Below are 18,445 nucleotides of genomic sequence, written 5' to 3'. Positions count from 1 at the left end.
AGTACTGCATAACTGAAAAGCTTATGTGTCTAAATCTGTGATTATAGTGAATGCTGAAGTCAGGACATTTAGGTGTATCACTGTGGAGACCTCACATCTTTTGTTAACCTCAATGTAATCATGAATAAATCTTAACATGAGCATAACTAAAAGGACATTAAATCTATGTTAGCTACAATCAGATTTTTGAGAGGCGCATATGTGAAAAGCAGTTACTCACAAGTTGTATAGTTGTCATGTATTTTTTCCACCACAAATATTTATGATAGGCTGGTCCCAAAGAACAGATTCCGTAATAAGTGTACATAACAACATGCACAATACAGTTCAGCAAAGCATGAAATGTTCCTAAACCACCTGCAGAAAAATGACACACAGTAGTAGTATTACAGCAGATATTTTAAAAGCCACTCAGGTCCTAGCAGATTGTTTGGAGCCAGGGTAAGAAAAACATATACCACAAAACCTTTCTTTGACTAACCCTCAAGGTATTTTACCTGAATTGGGTTGATACCAGTTCTGACAGATCATAGCAGTTTCCTGTCTCAGAAAAGGTTTATCTAAGCATTTCCAAAACAGCAGTAAAACCCAGCTGATCTAATTACCTGTAAAAACATTTTCATGAACTTTTTTGTTCTTCAGGTTCATTTTTTTTATTATTTTTTATTAAAACACATATTTGATGGAGACACAGAAAATTTAGTAGAAAGCATTCTGGGTTTTGCCTCATTTCTGGACATAATGATGAACTTCAAAAAGTTGTAGGGAATAAGTGATAACTCTCTTCTCAATAGAGATTTCCAGATTCCCAAGGAATGAAATACAGTTTCAAACAGTAAGTTTTTGTAATCATGAATTAAGCAAAGGTCTCACAAATTCATTGTCAGTCTCAAAACATACTTACAGTGAAAGGCGAACTTAAATAGGACCCACTTTGGCATAAATTTATGACTGAAACTGGTAACACATGAGCATTTCAGAGAAAAGTAAGGAAACACTTCCTTTTCCATGAGATTAACCATGGAGCTACATGATCCTGCTCAGAGGAGTTTTATTTTAATGAATGCGAGAAATTAAGAGTAAAAGGGATCCAAGATGCAGCAGATAGCAAAGTATTTTTAAAAGAAACATGAATATGGAAACAATGATCATCAAAAAGAAAACACGATGACATAAAAGGAGACATTTAGTGAGAGAAAGGAGTGCCATTTTCCCATTTAGAATCATTCCAATTAAAAATAAAACATATTTTGTGTTTTTAGTAGTTCACACTAATCTTCCAGCTTGAGAGGGCATAACTCCTCCCGCTGTGATTGCAAACTTTCTTTGAAACTTAGCTATTTGTATTTTTAAAAATAATTTGAATGTTCTTACAGTTCAAATATACATACTTTTTTTGGCTTGCACAGTGAATATTCAGAAGAAAAAATAAATAGTAAAGCAGAGGAAAAAAGAACCTACTCAACAGTACAAAAATATGCTCCAAAAAGCGACACTGTACTAAGCACCATTTTATAATTCTCTATTTGTATCAGAGCAGGGAAAAACCAGCATCTCCATCCAAACCTGTTGTTTTTTTTACAGACAGGTTGAAAACTTGACAGATGCTGCTATTTAGAAGGAAAAGGACTGATGAAACTGAATACAAGGTAAACATCAGCAGGACCAAAATTCTTGGAAAAAAATTTAAACTTATCAAACAACAGTATTTGGAAAGATAAGTGTAAAGATAAGCAACAGAGTTTTTGGAATAAACACAGCTCTGCATAAACATGAGGGACTATTACTAGCAGAGCACAAAACAATCGTTGCACACTTTGCTGAAAGTATTTGTCAAATTATCACACGGGAAATTTGAATCTGATGCCAAATCAGAAGCCTGTAGCTGGTATACTGATCCAACGTCCAGATAAAAAGCAGAAAGTTAATCACCTATAAGTGGAAAATTTTCAAGGTTGAGGAGAAGGGACTGCTGTTCGCTGCAGGTTTCCTTTTGCATACCTATAAGCACACTGGGGTGTATGCCGAGACAACCATTCAGTTTTATTATTAATACCAGTTGCTCAGCAAGATTTGAGAAATACATAATCAATCCGCCACTTTCCTAGTAACAGAAGCTCAACAAATACAACAGAAGTATATCCATTTATACACAAGGAAAAGCTGCACACTGGAAAGGTTCAAAAGAGCTACAAATTTTCTGGAGTGCTTCCAAGTCTTATTTTTGTATTCATAAAACAGACATTAACAGATCAGATTGAAAAGCAATGGAACAACTGCTTCATCAATTCATCACCAATTTTCTGGGACCAAAAAAAACCAAAACCAAAACCAAACAAGCAAAAAATCCCCACAAAACATGTTTCCAGGAAAAGTAAATAAACATGTACAAAACCCCGCTATTTTTCAGTAGAAACTCCTAAAAAAGCCTAAGTTGTCCCAAAAATGGATTAATAAATGACTGTGCATTTCTCTACTCTGTGCTTTTCAGACTATTCTCATGGTAAGTTGTCTTTTTTAGTGGTGCACACTGATAATATAGCATAGGAAAATGCATGCATAGACACACCAAGCAGGAAAGGAGAAAGTGAAGGTAAGCTGATAGTGGTCAAAGAATTTAAATTCAAAACAAGTCCAATATGTTTCTTTAATAAAGAAGGTCCAGAAAAATATCTGTGTAGTTTTGTGAAAGCTGAAGTATTAGATGTAAATAAATCCCACACATGCTACCTAAAGCCAGTAAAAATAACTGCAACAAAGGCTGAATAATTCTCAAACAGGAAAAAAAATTGAATGCAGTCCTCCCCTCCAACTCAGTTCTAACATTTCAGGGGGATAAATGGTTTTGAAGTAGTTTCAACAGAGTTATTTGCTTCATCTATCTCCCCTAGCAGTTATGATTTTTCCATCACTTCTCTTTTTCATCTAATAATGTTTTTTGCTTGTACACAACTCTCTTCTCTGCACCTCTTTCCCCCGTAAGAAATCAACACTGCACAAAATGCTGTCAAATAGGAAAAATGAGTAATCCCCACCCATTTAAATAATTATGGTGATCTCAGTTGTTCCATAAAATACTGCAGAAATCTAAATTTAAAACCACTGATGTTTCCAAGGTTTTTAATTCTGTTTCTTCTTCTTTTTTTGTCTACCATGGGTAAACTTTCACTACCAGAAGATACATTCAACTTAAACTCCGCTCTCTATCCACTACCTGCAGCAAATTTGACTCCAAACCACCAGGTCCATGGCATGATGGAATGATGAAAGACATGCAGGAATGTAACTTGGTTGTTTTTCTTACGCAGCACAAAAAATATCTGAAACAGATTTTTAATGAACAGAATGTTACAGAAGATAATCAAGCCCAACATATTTAAAGAAAACTGTTTGCATCAGTGCTGGTTGCTCACTACTATACATATAAAAGTTCTTCGCAGTTACAGTGTTGGAAGAAGAAGGAAAACTGAGCGAGTGTCTGGCTATGCAAACTAGTTTTCAAAAAAACTTAAAACCAGTATGTAAAATCCACCTGTGAAATCTCAAAAGCCAAGGCAAGTTCTGAAACCAAATATCAAAGGTCAAGCCATCACCTACATGTGCAGTAGTAGGTGTAACAGTGTAAGATGGACTTGCTTGGATTGAGAAGTCTCTACAAGCACCGGATTTTAAGTCCCCTGAACTATTAAGGAAAGGCCCTTTAAGAAAATTAACTGAGGGACTAACAGTAGAAAATACTATGTTAGAGAAATAGCACTTTATTATGAACTCTGACTTAGCTACCATTGGAAAACATCAAAATTGTACAGAATATAGGTAGGTATTCTTAATTGATATTGACAGGCAACATTTTAAAGGACAGGCATCAAGGGAAGTGTTAAGGGAAGACAGCAAGAAAACTGTAAGGAGAAGTCAGGTCATGGAAAGGGTAGTATCAGATGGCAAGCAAACAAACACAGAAGAAAAGAAGTCTGGTGTGCCAGAGAAAACATTTGGAATCAGCTGATTTAAATACAGCTAAGAAGTTACTTCTGCAATAAAACAAAAAAGCTGATGAGAAACAGGTACCTAATTGTCTGTATTCAAACAAAACAAATTAAAAAAAAAAAAAAATCAGGCTCAGGACTAATTAAAAAGGAGCACTGTAACCTGTAGGGAATAAAGGCAAATAGAGGAATAAACTCGTCAGGATTTTCCAGTTTTAGCATTCCTGACACTTCCATTACCATTCAATTTGGTTTAGTAAGTAAGATCTTCCAGTGTTGAATCATGAACATTTGCAGATGAAAGTCAGATGGCCGGCTTTGCTCAGAGGATGTAGAGCATCCTCAGTGCTCGTGAGTCAGCTCCTGAACCAACACTGTTGTGCCCCAAACAATAAGGCAAATAGAACTGCTGATTCCAACACCCAGAAGCTGGTTTGAAAATATCTCAGTCAATCCTATTTTGTGCCAGTCTTGGGAAGAGAGAAAGGTACATGGCGGCTGCTGGTGAGCGAGGTCTGCATTCTGCTTCAATGCATTGCTGCTCAGACTTTCTTTGAAACAGGTTAGACTGCCAGCCTGACATCAGACATCTCTATAGTCATGACACTTAAGGCAATCTCATGAATTTAGAGCAAGTAGTTACGGCAATTTTGTCTTGCATTCAGAGCTGCTGCTGATACGAATGGGGAAGATAAAATCTGAAGATGATGTGAAAAAAATATTCAGAATAATCAACTGGTTTTTATCTGCAGTGTTGAGACAAGCATTGCCATATCATAACAGATTAGTGTACTCAGCTGTTAAACAGACAAGTTATCCAGACTTCCTAAATATTTAAAGATGTCTTCCCTCATTAACATTTTTCCTGATAATGAAGGAAGAACAGTGTAACAAGACAATAAGATACAAAGAGATAATAGGGGTAAACATCCTGATGGCATTCTAATAATTGAAGCTTGAAGGACTAAATAAAAAGCAACTTATATCCTCAGCCCTGAACAGCACCAGTTCTTCTACTGTGAAAAGGAAACAGAACCACTTCTTTTATTAGGCTACAAATACTTACAGTGTCTAATAATTCAATGAACTTGGAAAAGAAGTAAAGCCAACAAGTTCGCACCATCTGCAAGAGTAAAAATCAAATTGTCAAATCATAAAAGTCATAAACAAAACTGAGCAAGACAAATAAGTTTCTATATAAAGAAAATTACTGGGGCAAGTGATGTTCCAAGGTTGACAGAAATATTTAAATGTACAGTTTGTTTTTTCTTTAAAAACACAAAACAATTTTTAAACTTGAAGGAATTTTTAAACCAACAAGAACAAGCCAATGAATTCCTTGCCTCTTTCTTTATCCCAACCAATGAATCAACCCATCCCTCCAGTTAACTCACATGCTCTACATTATGCAAGAAGGCATTTCCATGTAGTGCACTCCACTCTACAACAGTGCATTCAAAAAGCAGGCTGTTCAAAATGCATTTCTAAAAATAAAGTAAATGTATAACACACTACTTTAAACGACCTGGTCTAGTGGAAGGTGTCCTTGCTTATATCAGGGATGTTGGAACTAGGTGATCTCCAAGGTCACTTCCAACCCAAACCATTCTATGGTTCTATGATAACAATTCATCTTTGTCAACTTACTCTTAGAGCTGTCGGTGACCTCGAGTAGTCAACGATATCACACCGGAATGAGTATCCTGTGGCCCAGCCTGACATAAGAAACTGGAGGAAAGAAAAAGGAAAGGGCAAAGATTAACTTTACATCTTTTGAAAAATTCATTAATTTTGGATTACTTTTGCAATCACTAAGCAGGAGGGGAAAAACAATATTAAAAACACCTTAAATCAGCAACGTTGTCAATCATCTACCTCTGTGCGGGATAGCTACCACAAAATCCTTTGCTGTTGCAGATTAATGAATTTGTAATTCCAGCACCCCACCCATAGACAAGAGTTTTCTTCCTACACCCATTATTTCAGCATTAGTAACTGAAGAGAAGAAACAAATGCATCTTAAAACCAGTGTTAAAAACAACTTACTGTGTAAATCAGACCACAAAACCAAATATAATTCTTTTGAAAATTGCTATCACAGCTATCTTAATACTAAAAAGAATACAACACACCATCTTAATACTTTAACAAAACCAGCACAACAGAAAGCCATTGCTAATTATCATTAAAGACAAGGTACAAATCAATATGCACAATATATATTTAATACCATAATTTCTAAAATTCTGCTTACTTAAACTGCGTGGTTCGATAAGTTTTCCACGCATACGAGTGATGAGAAGCTACAACTGAGAGCACACATATGACCAAAGGATTATATGTACCAAATATAATTTAATCTTTTCTCTTGGAATATATTAAAGTTTGGACAGGAGCAACAGTATTAGTATTATACTTGGCTTATTCTACTGCCAGCCACTATGACATCTGTATTTTGTATCTGTTTACAAAGTGCTTCTCATCATCACCGTCCACTCATGCATGGTAAGAGCTTCACCTCTCCTAACAGAAGCAGGGCTTTAGTCCTTTTAACTTCCTAAAAGAACAGATTGCTTAAAAAAACCATGGTTTTTTTGGAACACCAGCAAGACTGTACAGTACTAAAATACCCACCAAGTGACTTGGTTCCAAAAAGGGAAAGAATCATCTTCTTGCTTACCACCAGATAATAGCAGAAATTCAATCATTTACACTTTGTCCATGCACTCTTTCATGAAATTGTAACATGGAAGTCTTGACAGCAGACTTATTGAATACTGTGGTAGTGTCAGACACTAACAGAAGTTTCATTTTTTTCTTTGATTGTTTCTTTGTGGTTTTTTTGGTGGGGCTTGTTTGTTTGTTTGTTTGTTTCTGAGGTCTATAACCAAAACCAAACCTGGAACCAAATTCCAAAAGGAAGTTTGGCAATTTTTAAAAAAAATTGACTAAATAGCAAAAGCATTCATCTTGCCTACCAATTTCTGAACAACAGTCATGACACAAAGTAGCTGCTCCTGTAGTGCCTTTAGAGAGGTTAGAAGAAATGTCAGGTAGCTCACTGCAACTCATGATAGGATTAATGCAAATCAAGCTAACAGGAACATACCCTGTCAATTTGGCACAATAATCTGACAGCTTTTTATTACTAGTTTGCCAAACCTGAAATAGCCACATAGCCTGAGAGTCACACAGAGGGTCAGTACTAGAATATGGATGCTTCACCAAGCAAACGTGTAAGGCTGTCATCCACACAATACCATCAACAAATAGCTACACTTCAAGAAACCCCACCAAAGCTGACCAAACCCCAACAAACAAGTAAAGCCCAACAGCAGTAAAATCTCAACGTTGCTTTCAGAATAAAGAGAATTTGATATTTTGGGGCTGTGGGGAAAATCTGTGTTAAAGATATTCATAATTTGGGCTTCAGGGGGAAAGCAGGGGGCAGATGTTGGAGGTTTTTTGTTTAGAGGGTTTTTGTTTGTATGTTTAAAGGACAAAAATGCCTTGAACTAGATTTTGTTAACATCTGCCATTGATTTCTGTCATTTAAAAGGCAGATCTAACTGAGGATTATTTCACAGCAGACATACTCTATACAGCATTTGAAACATCAGTTGTTGTTCCTTCCCCTTAAGGGCAGGTGGTCACACCAGCACCTAGTAGGACAGAAACAATTACAAAATACTAAGAAAAGCATATTGTCTGCTTTACCTGCTGCAGTATAAAGAATTCAAATTATGAAAACTTCAAACTTTTTAAATTATACATAATGACACAAAATGTTTCACATTCTCTCTTTCTGGGTAAGCGTTATTCCCTTTTTCAAAGAATAACTAATTTAGCATACAGCTTGGAAGAATATAATTACTGCCATGACAATAATATTTTTTTGAGAATTGCAGTGTGGGAGTTACATTAATAAATTTATTAAAAGTTAGTTGTTAAAGACATGAAATACATAAATACTTTACAAACACAGTACTTACTTCATATGTCATATATAAAGAGAGGGCTACCACACTAAAATTGTAAAACGTCATGATCTGCCTGAGTTCAAAAGGTTTTTTATTTTCCATGAGTTTGGGTCCCAAGGAAGTGACAAAATAAACATAGGTTCCAATGATAAAAGTTGTTGGAAAAGGTGAAGACATGAGTGGCCAGCCTTCCAGCCTTGGATCTAGAGGGAATAGGGGGGAGAAAAAAAAGAAATCAGATGTCTCCAGTACTTACTAAAACAGCTACAGAAAAGTATTTAATTCTTGATGGTCTAGGTTTTTCTGTCACCAATCATGTTTCAGAGTCCATTCACCTCAAATCCATACTGACTATATAACAAGGCCTAACCCATAGATAACAAGGTTTAACTTCTTTCTGCGTCAGTTTTTCACATATAATGAAAAGGAGACACAGAATCATGAGTGACATGATCTTCTGCCTTTACAGCATGACAAAGCACACACTTTCATACAACAAAAAAGTTGTAATACGACAAGCAAGTGTTGTAAGTTACTCCACAGTTATCCCAGAGAGCCATATTGCAGAGGCACCTCCTTCTAAGCACATCCCTCTCCTTTTCCCTGCAGATGAGGCTAGCAGGTGTTTCATCTGAGCATCACCATGATTCCACTGCATCCCTCTGTGGTTCATCACAGAGTCCCAGCTCACCAAAGACTGCCATATTTCTCCATAAGTAGGTGAACTGATACAAACCTCATGTAATTTTTATTTTCTTTAGTATTTTTTTATACTGACTTTTGGAAGATTTGGTTCAGAATGATCCCAAACTTACCTACTGACTCAGTAAACTATTGCCTTCATGGTTTGCTGCTGTATTTTAAGGGTAAAGTTATAGTACTGTTATTTTTGTCAGTGTTTAATTCATAGCCAAATGTTTTGAGTCAGCGACTTTTCAACCCACAGCATTCAAGCAACCTTTCACCCATAAGACCCTCTGATGTGGTTAACAGCCACTGGAAGGGTAAAAACAGATTGAGGAGGAGACCCCATTATAATGCTGCTCACAGCTTGTAATGTGCCAGTGCTGATGCCCACAGACCAAGGAGGACTGTGTGACCCACAGCATGAGGAATCTGCTCCTTTGTACTGCAAGAGAACCACCAGCTCTTTACAACTGACTGTTTTTTCTGCATCCAGCCTTGCCCTGCTCCCACCAAACCTTTCCTGATGTTCTTCCCTGCCTGATCCTGAGAAAATCATGTTCCACCACTAACACTATGATACAAAATGCCAAATGCAAGCACTGTTGGGCATGGAGACAAAGAACTCAAGTTCTGCCGTCATGGACACTGCAGCAGAAATGCTTGCTCCACCCCAATCCACTTCACCCCCATGAGTCATACTGATTGAACTCCCTTCTCACTTGCGTGCTGTGCTTCGACAGAACAAGAAAAGTGGTGCTCAGCTATGCTGGAAAACATAAATCAGTAATCTTATCTATCAAACCTTAACCACTTTTCAATTTTTTTCCAGGAATTAGCTAATCCTTGTCACTATCTGTCTACCACAGTGAGAAACACTGCAATTGATGGGTCTTAACCCCAAAATCGAGGTCTTCTCTATCAGCTTTTGGTAAGCACACAGAATAACAGAGTGGCAACATAAAAGCAAAGTGTGATTAATATCCCTTACTAATTGCAACAAGAGACTAACATCCCTTTTCAAAATACCACTGTGACAGAGTTAACTACTGTGAGGACTAATTTCAAAATACTGAAACTTAACAGTTTGGGGTTTTGGTTTTTTTTTTTTCATTTCGCAAAAGCAAAATACAGTGACACCATGTGCCTGCATTAATTAACTGATAAAATGCAATTGTTCGGTAGTGAAAAAGAGTTAAAACTATACATTCAGCACCATAGGAAAAACTCAAATGATATATTCCGGCAAGCCAGAGACACTCACAGGAGAATCACTGTCTGCACTTTATTTACTCCGAGTTTATGTCCATAAACTGCCTGAGTTTTGTTAATTTCCTCTTTTAAAATGCAGAAACTAGACTGCCATGTTAATAAGTAACCTGACAAGTCTTAAAAATATTCGTAAGACGACAAAGCTACTTTAAAGTTGATAAACAGCACACCTAGCATAGCTACACATTGCTATTCAAAATTATTGGGAGTTAGTACATTTTAGATTTAAATGACTCACCGGCATCTTTAATCCATTCATCATACAGTAGTACAGCCTTTGATGTCAGATTGCTAAAGGCCATTTTCACTTGATAAAGATTTTATGATTCTGCCTGCAGAAAACAAACCAAAACAGAAATATGGATTTTTGTCAATAAAATAAAGACTATTGTAAAGCTTTTTGGCAAAGATTTTCAGGAAACAGAGTGGTAAAAAAAGAGAAAAGGCTAACAGAACACCATATGTGAAATACAGATCAGGGAGTATTAGCTGGCCACATCCCACTATCCTTGGGTCTAATTTATAGCTGGGCTGTTATGCACAACAATATGATTTTGCAATCTCTATGTACAAACCAGGTACTTCCATGCCATAAAGTATTATCTCAATAAACTGGGCTGTGGTTAATCATTACAGTTAAGGGGTAAATATGAATAAACAAGAGATGCTTAAATTAATTTTTATCACCATCTCCACTTAAAGTCCAAACCAATTATATGTGAAGAAGTTCAGCTTTGCAACATGTATTATTGGGAAAAAAAAAAAATTCTAACAAAGAAGTATTTCTAAGGTATGTGGGAAGAAGAAAAGGTACCAATATCTCAGCATACTCCTTTTAAATACAATAATTAGCAATGTTAGTATGCAAATCCCACTCCGATGAATCAACTGTTTCCACACCAGGATCATGGAATGTCATAGTACCAATGGTAATATCATTAACCCACAAAAATTATCCAGCACATCCACTTTGCATGCAGTACCTCCTACTTATGTAAAACTTTTCAAAGAAGTATGCTTATATGAATACTGATTTTTGCTCCACAATCAAGCACTCATCAGCTCTTCCCTTGCCTCATTCCCTCTAAAAAATACCTTATAAAAATCCCAACACATTTGACAGTGTCTCTCCCATACCCACTCATTGTCTCACTTTACCATATGAATTCTCCCAATACCCCCGTGCAATCTTCACACTGTATTCACCTTTATTAGTAGTATTTATTTATTATTTCAGGCTGCAGCACACCTTGATAACCAGCTCCCTTTCTCTAGCAGCCCTCCTGCATCTCCTCCAGGCTAAGTCAGCAGCTAGCTCTTCCCTCATGATGGTAATGCGTCTCTCTCCTCATATCCCCCCACTATCATCTCCTCATTTATCTTCACCTGAACAGTCCAGAAAAACAATTTCACCCTTATTTCCACTTCTACAAGTACATCCTATTCACTGCTATTTCACAGGAGTTTTTAGCCACAACACTCACCTTTCATTTCAAGATGCAACACAGACAAGCCTGCCTCTGTTAGAGTTCATCGGATCTACCTCGTCTCCATTCTCATTTTGCTACCCACTTGTTTTCCTAGTTGAACTTCTGTCCTGTGTCTCTGAATATCTGAAACCACCATCAATTTCACATTTGGAAAATATTCCCTCTGCAAGTCTCTTTTAAGTTCACATTTTCTAGAAATATCATCCTCCAGCATCAGCATTTCCCAATTCAATGTCACTGCCTTCATGCTGACCATTTTCACACATCCTGTATTCATGTTACAATGTTTGCTTCAGCACGCTATGCTGATAAAGGTGGTGACAAAACAAGAAGTAGGGGGCATCCTCTTTCTTTACCAATGGAAACATGAGGAGCCCTCTTGCTTTTGACACTAGTGATCACATGAGAGAAAGGATTTTATGGTTAGAGGCAAGTTATAAATGTTATTATCACCTTGCTCTATAAGCCAACTATGGATGATATCAAACACACATAAATCCAACCCTGTCCTGAACACCAGGTACTTCAGAGTGCTCAACTGTGACAGCCAAGCAATTCAGCCATAACTGGTGCTGGGGAGGAACCACTGAAAAATGTTTACTTTATAAATAACCATTGTATTAAATTGTTAGACTGATTACAATAAATTATCCTTTTAATCCAGTATTCTTTCAGTTCCAGACACATGAGAGCAGTTTGTCAAGAGAAAAAGCATGGCAAACTGAAAGTACTTCATGCAGTGGTTATAATAAAATTCTGCCAAAGCCTACAGAAACCTTTGTGCAGTGTATGGCTCAGTTTTTCAACAAATATATTCACTATATTCATTCACTAAACACTGAATAAAAATAATCGCATTACATTTAACTGGTTACTTGGTAAGAAAAGTAGTTTACTGATTTCACTGCCACTCAGTTTTCCCACCCTCGCATTACTGGAACTCAGACTGGCTAACTCAACATGCTGACCAAGACTAAAGTTAAACAAGAAATCTGCTTCAAAACAAGCTCTTAAAAATCCAGAAAATTCAGTGTAGATTCTGTCACTAAATTAATTGCCATTTAATATCTGTGTATTTGGTTTGCATAGCCAAGCTTTGGTAGTTGGGGGGCTACAGGGTGGCTTCTGTGAGAGGCTGTGAGAAGCTTCCTCAGTGTCCAGCAGAGCCAATCCTTGGTAGCCCCAGTAGCTACCCCTTGGTAGCAGCTGGCCAAGGCTAGGCCAATTAGAAATGGTGATAACAGCTCTGTGATAACAGATAGAAGAAGAAGAAGAAAAAACACCCAACTTTTGTGCAGTCGTAATTGCCACCAGAGAAGAGCAGAAGGAGAATATGTGAGAGGAAGAGCCCTGCAGACACCCAGGTCAGGGGAGAAGGAGGAACAGGAGGTGCTCCAGGTGCCAGAGCTGAGGTTCCCTGCAGCCTGTGGTGCAGACCATGGTGAGGCAGCTGCAGCCCTGCAGCCCGTGGAGGTCCCTGGGGATGCAGAGATCCACCTGCAGCCCATGGGGGAGACCCGTGCTGGAGCAGGTGGATGCCTGAGAGGAGGAGGCTGTCAACCCGTGGAGAGAGAAGCCCACAGAATAGCAGGCTGTGGCTGAAGGACTGCCCCTGTGGAAGAATGACCCACATTGCAGCAGTTCGTAGAGAACTGTTGTATGGGATGGATTCACATTGGAGAAGTTCATGGAAAACTGTCTCCCATGGGGGAGACACCACACTGGAGCAGGGAAGGACGCCTCTCCCTGAGCAGCAGCAGGAATGACATGTGATGAACTGACCATAACCCCCATTCTGTGTCTCCCTGCACCACTGGGAGTGGAGGAGGCAGAGCTGGGAAGGAGGGAGGGGTGGGAGGAAGGTGTTTTAAGGTCTCATTTTACTTCACACTATCGTGCTCTAATTTAGTTAGCAATAAATTCAGTTAATACCTCTAATTCGAGTCTGTTCCACCCATAATGGTATCTGGTGAGTGATCTTCCCCAATTATTATCTAAAACCATGAACCCTTTGTTGTATTTTCTCTCCCCTGTCCAGCTGTGAAGGGGAATGAGAGAGAGGCTTTGGTGGCCACCTGGCACCAAGACTGGGTCAACCCACTACAATGGGCTTGGGGGTGTTGATTGTTACACCCTCTTACAGTTGTTATTCAACAACTGCAAACTCACAAATAGACAATTCTTTACATTTACCCACTTGACTTCTCAACTTCACTTTAATTTTTGCATCAGAAGTCAGACAAACATGCTGTCAGTGTTTAAATAGTAATGCTTATACCTGCTAGGCACTGAGGCCAAAAGCAAGATTTTTATCTGGAATCAGACTATTTCCAACAGATTTCTTCTGCCTTTAGTAGAAAGGCAGATGACAGTGAAATCTGGATCCTGCCATACTGATGGCAAGGGATATGTCCCACCTCTCCTGACCCCAGCACTCAAAGCTCCCCTTCCTTTAAAATAGTCCTCAAAAGTTTAGATAGCAGAGGCTCTCAGCCTTCAAGATTTCTTTTCTGTTCATAATCAAGCAAGATACAACTCCACCACAGTTACCAAATGTCTTCTGAAAGTTTCTGGAGCTCAGTAACTATCCTTGAGAGGATTTACACAGAAAGCAGCCCCAGTCAATAGTGACTGATCAATTAGTATGAAGCAAAATACAGTAAGTTAAACCCAATTACTTTAAGAAATAATGTCTGCAAGATAAAGTGCTGTTCAGAACTTTCCTACAGTTAAAAGGTTTATTTAAAACCAACATCTATATATGACATTACTATTTCACTTTTCATGTGCTTTACAATTCTACCTATTTTCTTAACTAGCTACCCAGATTTCCTGCATAAATCCATTTCTGTGAACAATACTTTATATTAGTGTTAGGTTTTCAGGATAATTTTTTTGTTAACCACCTACAAAAAGGAGGGCTAATGACAGCATGGAAATTGTTTTGTCTTACCTTGTTATACTTAGTTCACACACATATTCATACACGCTGGAACACAGTATGATCGAGGCCTGGGGTTTTTTTAATAGAAGAGTGAAAAAAAAAAAAAAGGAAATCACATACTTCCACACAAGATAAACAACTAGCTTGTGCTTCATCAAGAAAAACAAACTATTTTTGAAAGACTGTTTTTTACAGTACAACTGTGTTGTTAAGAAGTAACCTGACAATGCTTTGACAATAATGCAATCTTCCAAAAGGTTTGGCAGTTTTGTAGGCTACAGAAATTATCTTCTAAATGTGTGATTGGAAAGAGTTCACCTGAAGGGTCAAAGACTTGCGGCCAGAAGGCCATTTGTTAAATACACAGTTTTAGTTCTTCATACTATAAGCTCATCAGCCCATTAAGCATTTGTTGAGCCATAGTTCAGTCAGGAAAACATACATTCAGTTTACCTACCTGCTAATGTACTTACAGAACCAGTACACCAGCACTTTTATTTCCAATCGTCCCCTTTCTGCTCTTATCAAAATTTTAAAATGCCATTAAAATGCACAATAAATTGTCCAGTTTGTAGCAAACTCTCTCAAAATTAGGTAACACTAGCAGACTCATTTTCAAAATTGGGTTATTTTGAATGACATATTGCAAACAATTTAAATAAACTCAAAAATGCAGTCATGTAAGTAGTCTGCCCAGCTTGAAAAGTTCTAAATAACAGAGGCAGTTCTCTCAAAACACATGCATTTGGAAAACAACTGTCAAAATCACCTCAAAAACATGCAAGATATTCAGCTCTTCAAAAGAAATAAGTGTTACTTTTCTTTTTGTCAATGGAAATACTGTGCACCTAAGTTGAAGTCAGTGTAGCAGCATAATTTCTGAAGACATCTTTAAACAAGTGTGTCTCCACCACTATAAAAAAAGGAGCTTTAAGTGAGGCAAAGGAGGAAAAGAGCAAAGTAATCTGTGCTCTGGCTCCCTGCAGCTCAGCAGACAGCTGGAAGAGCCCACTAACTTGCAGCTGAGTTAAGGCATACAGCTTGGCAGAACCAATTCCAAGTTGGACCATTACCTTTACTGGAGAGGCAAGCGCAGATAAGATTGTTTACACCAACCAAAAATGCCACAAATACTACAGCAAACCATATGAGAATGTCTGATGATGACAAGTGGCAAGGAAACAAGCTATTGGAAGTGCTCAAGTTCACTTAGCTCGCAAAACTATTAGTGATTTTTGTAATGAGAATTACTGGTATGCCTCAAACATGCCTGATTTTTAAATGAGAACAAGAAGTTTCTCACATTCCTTTGTTTAACCCACATGAAAGATATTTGTCATTCTTTATGCTCATTTATTCCCCCTACATAGTTTTAAATAATAAAACAGATATCAAGATTTGCTTTTAAATAGTAATTTTATAACAATTGTTTTATGTTAATGGCTACTAAACAAAATAAACACACAAAAGAACTTCACAAAAAACCCAAAAAAACCCCAAGAATGAAACAATCTAATATAAGCTCTGTCACTCCAAAAAACAATGTTCAATTCAATGTGAAAACACTTAACATTAAAAATTTACATTAGAGAACAAAGCTAATTATTAAAAAGACAGACAAGATACTTTTACAGGGATGCTTCGGAAAATGTCTGGAGATTATGACAACCCAGTGCAGATTTCAGGGGTCTAATTTCTACCCAGGATGGGTCCTAAAATCAAAGGTTCTGGAGTATCACGCCTGGCCTGGTAAGACAATTGTGATTAGAGGATCGTCCACCCTGCAGACCCCACTGGAAGAGTGGGAGAGCCTACAGAAAGCACTGACCCATGCAGGTCTGATTTCAAAATTATAGCTTAAGAAATGGCAGTAATACTGGTTTACAGATTCAGGCACAATTATGAAACTTTCATGTTTCAGAATCACTTTGTATACGGTTGTTAATTCTGCTCTTGAAGTTCAGAAGGTAATTAAATTAGGACATCTCACTGATTTTATCTTAAGCTTTACCTGGGAAATACTGGCTCTGCCCTTCCTATTTCCCAAGGCTGTGTGTTACATAATTGCAGTCCTTTTAACTACAGTACTCCCTTATGTCACATGGCAAGCAGCTACAAACTGCCTATTATATTACACGGATTACTCACCCATATTCTGCAACAAAGTTTTAAACTTTAGCTGGGTGTCACCTGTTGTTATGGATTTTGCTGAGAGAAGTTTCTGTCACTGTTGCTGCCTGTTCTGAGCTTCCCTTCCCCCTCCCAAAGACACTTGCCTCTGCCATGTGCTCTGAGCTCCTTTGTTCTAAGCGTGGGCAAAACCAAATGTAACTCAGTCTCTTCAGCAGTGTCTCACTGTCCGGCCACCCCGGGTCCGCCCCCAGTCCTCCCCTTTCCCCTTCTCCGGATACAAGAGACGATCGAGGGAGGCCCCGCCCTCTCCTGGCTCTGCTATCCTTCCTGTGAACATCTTGTCGTCTGTTTGTTTTGAAAGCTTCTAACTGGAGGAAATTGAGCGAGCAGGGAGCTGTATTTCTCCCTCTTTGCTTCTGCTGGTGGTATTTGCTCTGCAGCTGATACAGGTACTGATTTTAGAGCTACTAAAGTGCCAGATTGCCCGTGCTACCTCTCTGGGTTGCTCGAGGCTTTCTAAGGCAATAAACCACTAGCCTAGCCGGTAAAAAGCTGAAAGATACCTTCCACATGTCAACTTTTCCATTCTTTATGCCTTCTCTCAACCATCCAGCCCAGTTTTTGAGAGATTCATCTCACATGCAAGTTTGCTACATGCTCCTTAGAATTAGATGGCTTTTTCCATTTTGCTTATAAACACTGCCTCTGCTAGATGACAGTGGGCATCCTAAAAACAGATGACTGAAGCTTAGAAACTTTATTAGAACATGTACTTATAAAATTCTTCACTGGAACTATTCAATAAGAGATCTAATACTTATCTTGTGCAGTCGCCCTTACTGAATTTTTTATATAGCACCTCTTTACTTAATCCTTTGCTTTTTAAACTAGCACCAAATCTGTTATTCACATATGTGACTGAAGTACTTTAGGTACCAGAATGAGTGAAAACAGCTTTAATTTCAACCACACTTCACAATGGTTTTCTGTCTAATGGATTTCCCACTCTGCTGCTGGGTAAAATAAAGACCAGTTTGTATTTCCTTCCACACCTCTCTATAAATTACTGAAAGAACAGGTACTGAAGACTTCACAGCAAAGCTGAACACCAACAGCAGGCATGGAAAATCCCCCTTATGGGAACTATTTCAGGAGTACAGCCCTGTTTTGTACCCAGCTCCCAGCCAGAATTACATCACATACACTGATCACATACACTGGATCAATCCCCAGTGTCCGACTGAGGAAGGCCCCGTGTGCAGTCCAGTCCCACAGCATCACTGCTAATGGGTCTGCTCCGGGCAGCTGCAGAATAAGCCACAGCACCTCACCAACCCAAATGAAAGCTTACGCTTTGAGAAAGAAAAAAATTATTATTTCTCAGTCAACTGCGATTTGAAATGCTGAACTGGCCTGTGCAAAGAAAACATTAAGAATCACAAACTGGCATGCCACAGGAAATAAGAAAAGTGGGAATAACAGCCCTGTCATAGGTCCCTTTAAGCTGATAATGAAGTCATGTAGGGAGGCCACATCATCATCCAGTCCCGCCTACTCACAGACAATCCTGTACTACATCCCTAGTCAAGAACTTCACATGCTCCGCCTCAACAAGTCATCACTCTGTCCATCACAAACCACAAGGGACACTCAACAAGATTAGATGTGAAGCCACAAAAATTACACTGTACTACAGTAAGGCAGGAAAAGACCTGTCATCACCAGTATCTTAAATATCTTAAATATATCACCTGAGGTTGCAGGGATGCATGTGAAATGATCCTAGGGACTAATCTCCCAATCACACAGAAAGACTTACCAAGTCTAAATAGTCCCTGCAATCATAGCCTGGAAGGAAGCTTCTTTACAAGTCTGAAGCAAGTTTAAATCAAGTATGAGACTCTGGGCACGTCCCTGAAAAAGTTCTCAGTTTCACTTAGGAAGTGAGCACTATGG

At 38.3% G+C, this 18,445-nt stretch overlaps 1 protein-coding gene across 2 annotated transcripts in view; it reads right to left on the bottom strand.

Annotated features, from left to right (window-relative positions):
• ELOVL7 (ELOVL fatty acid elongase 7) overlaps positions 1-18,445 on the bottom strand; it is a 32,474-nt gene that overhangs the window by 2,112 nt on the left and 11,917 nt on the right. The window contains exons 2-8 of one of the 2 annotated variants that reach the window (XM_032096596.1): positions 14,366-14,424; positions 10,161-10,254; positions 7,979-8,169; positions 5,634-5,714; positions 5,053-5,109; positions 3,215-3,320; positions 221-357 (exon numbers count right to left, since the gene is read on the bottom strand). In XM_032096596.1, coding sequence (XP_031952487.1) covers positions 221-357; positions 3,215-3,320; positions 5,053-5,109; positions 5,634-5,714; positions 7,979-8,169; positions 10,161-10,224 — 636 coding nt within the window. In that variant the 5' untranslated portion in view covers positions 10,225-10,254; positions 14,366-14,424. The remainder of the gene's footprint in view (positions 1-220; positions 358-3,214; positions 3,321-5,052; positions 5,110-5,633; positions 5,715-7,978; positions 8,170-10,160; positions 10,255-14,365; positions 14,425-18,445) is intronic. The other variant, XM_032096595.1, reaches the window with a different exon arrangement.

Source organism: Corvus moneduloides, chromosome Z, assembly GCF_009650955.1.
Source record: "Corvus moneduloides isolate bCorMon1 chromosome Z, bCorMon1.pri, whole genome shotgun sequence".
Classification (NCBI taxonomy): domain Eukaryota; kingdom Metazoa; phylum Chordata; class Aves; order Passeriformes; family Corvidae; genus Corvus; species Corvus moneduloides.
The sequence above is the reverse complement of the archived record's forward strand: the minus strand, read 5'-3'. Positions and strand labels throughout refer to the sequence as shown.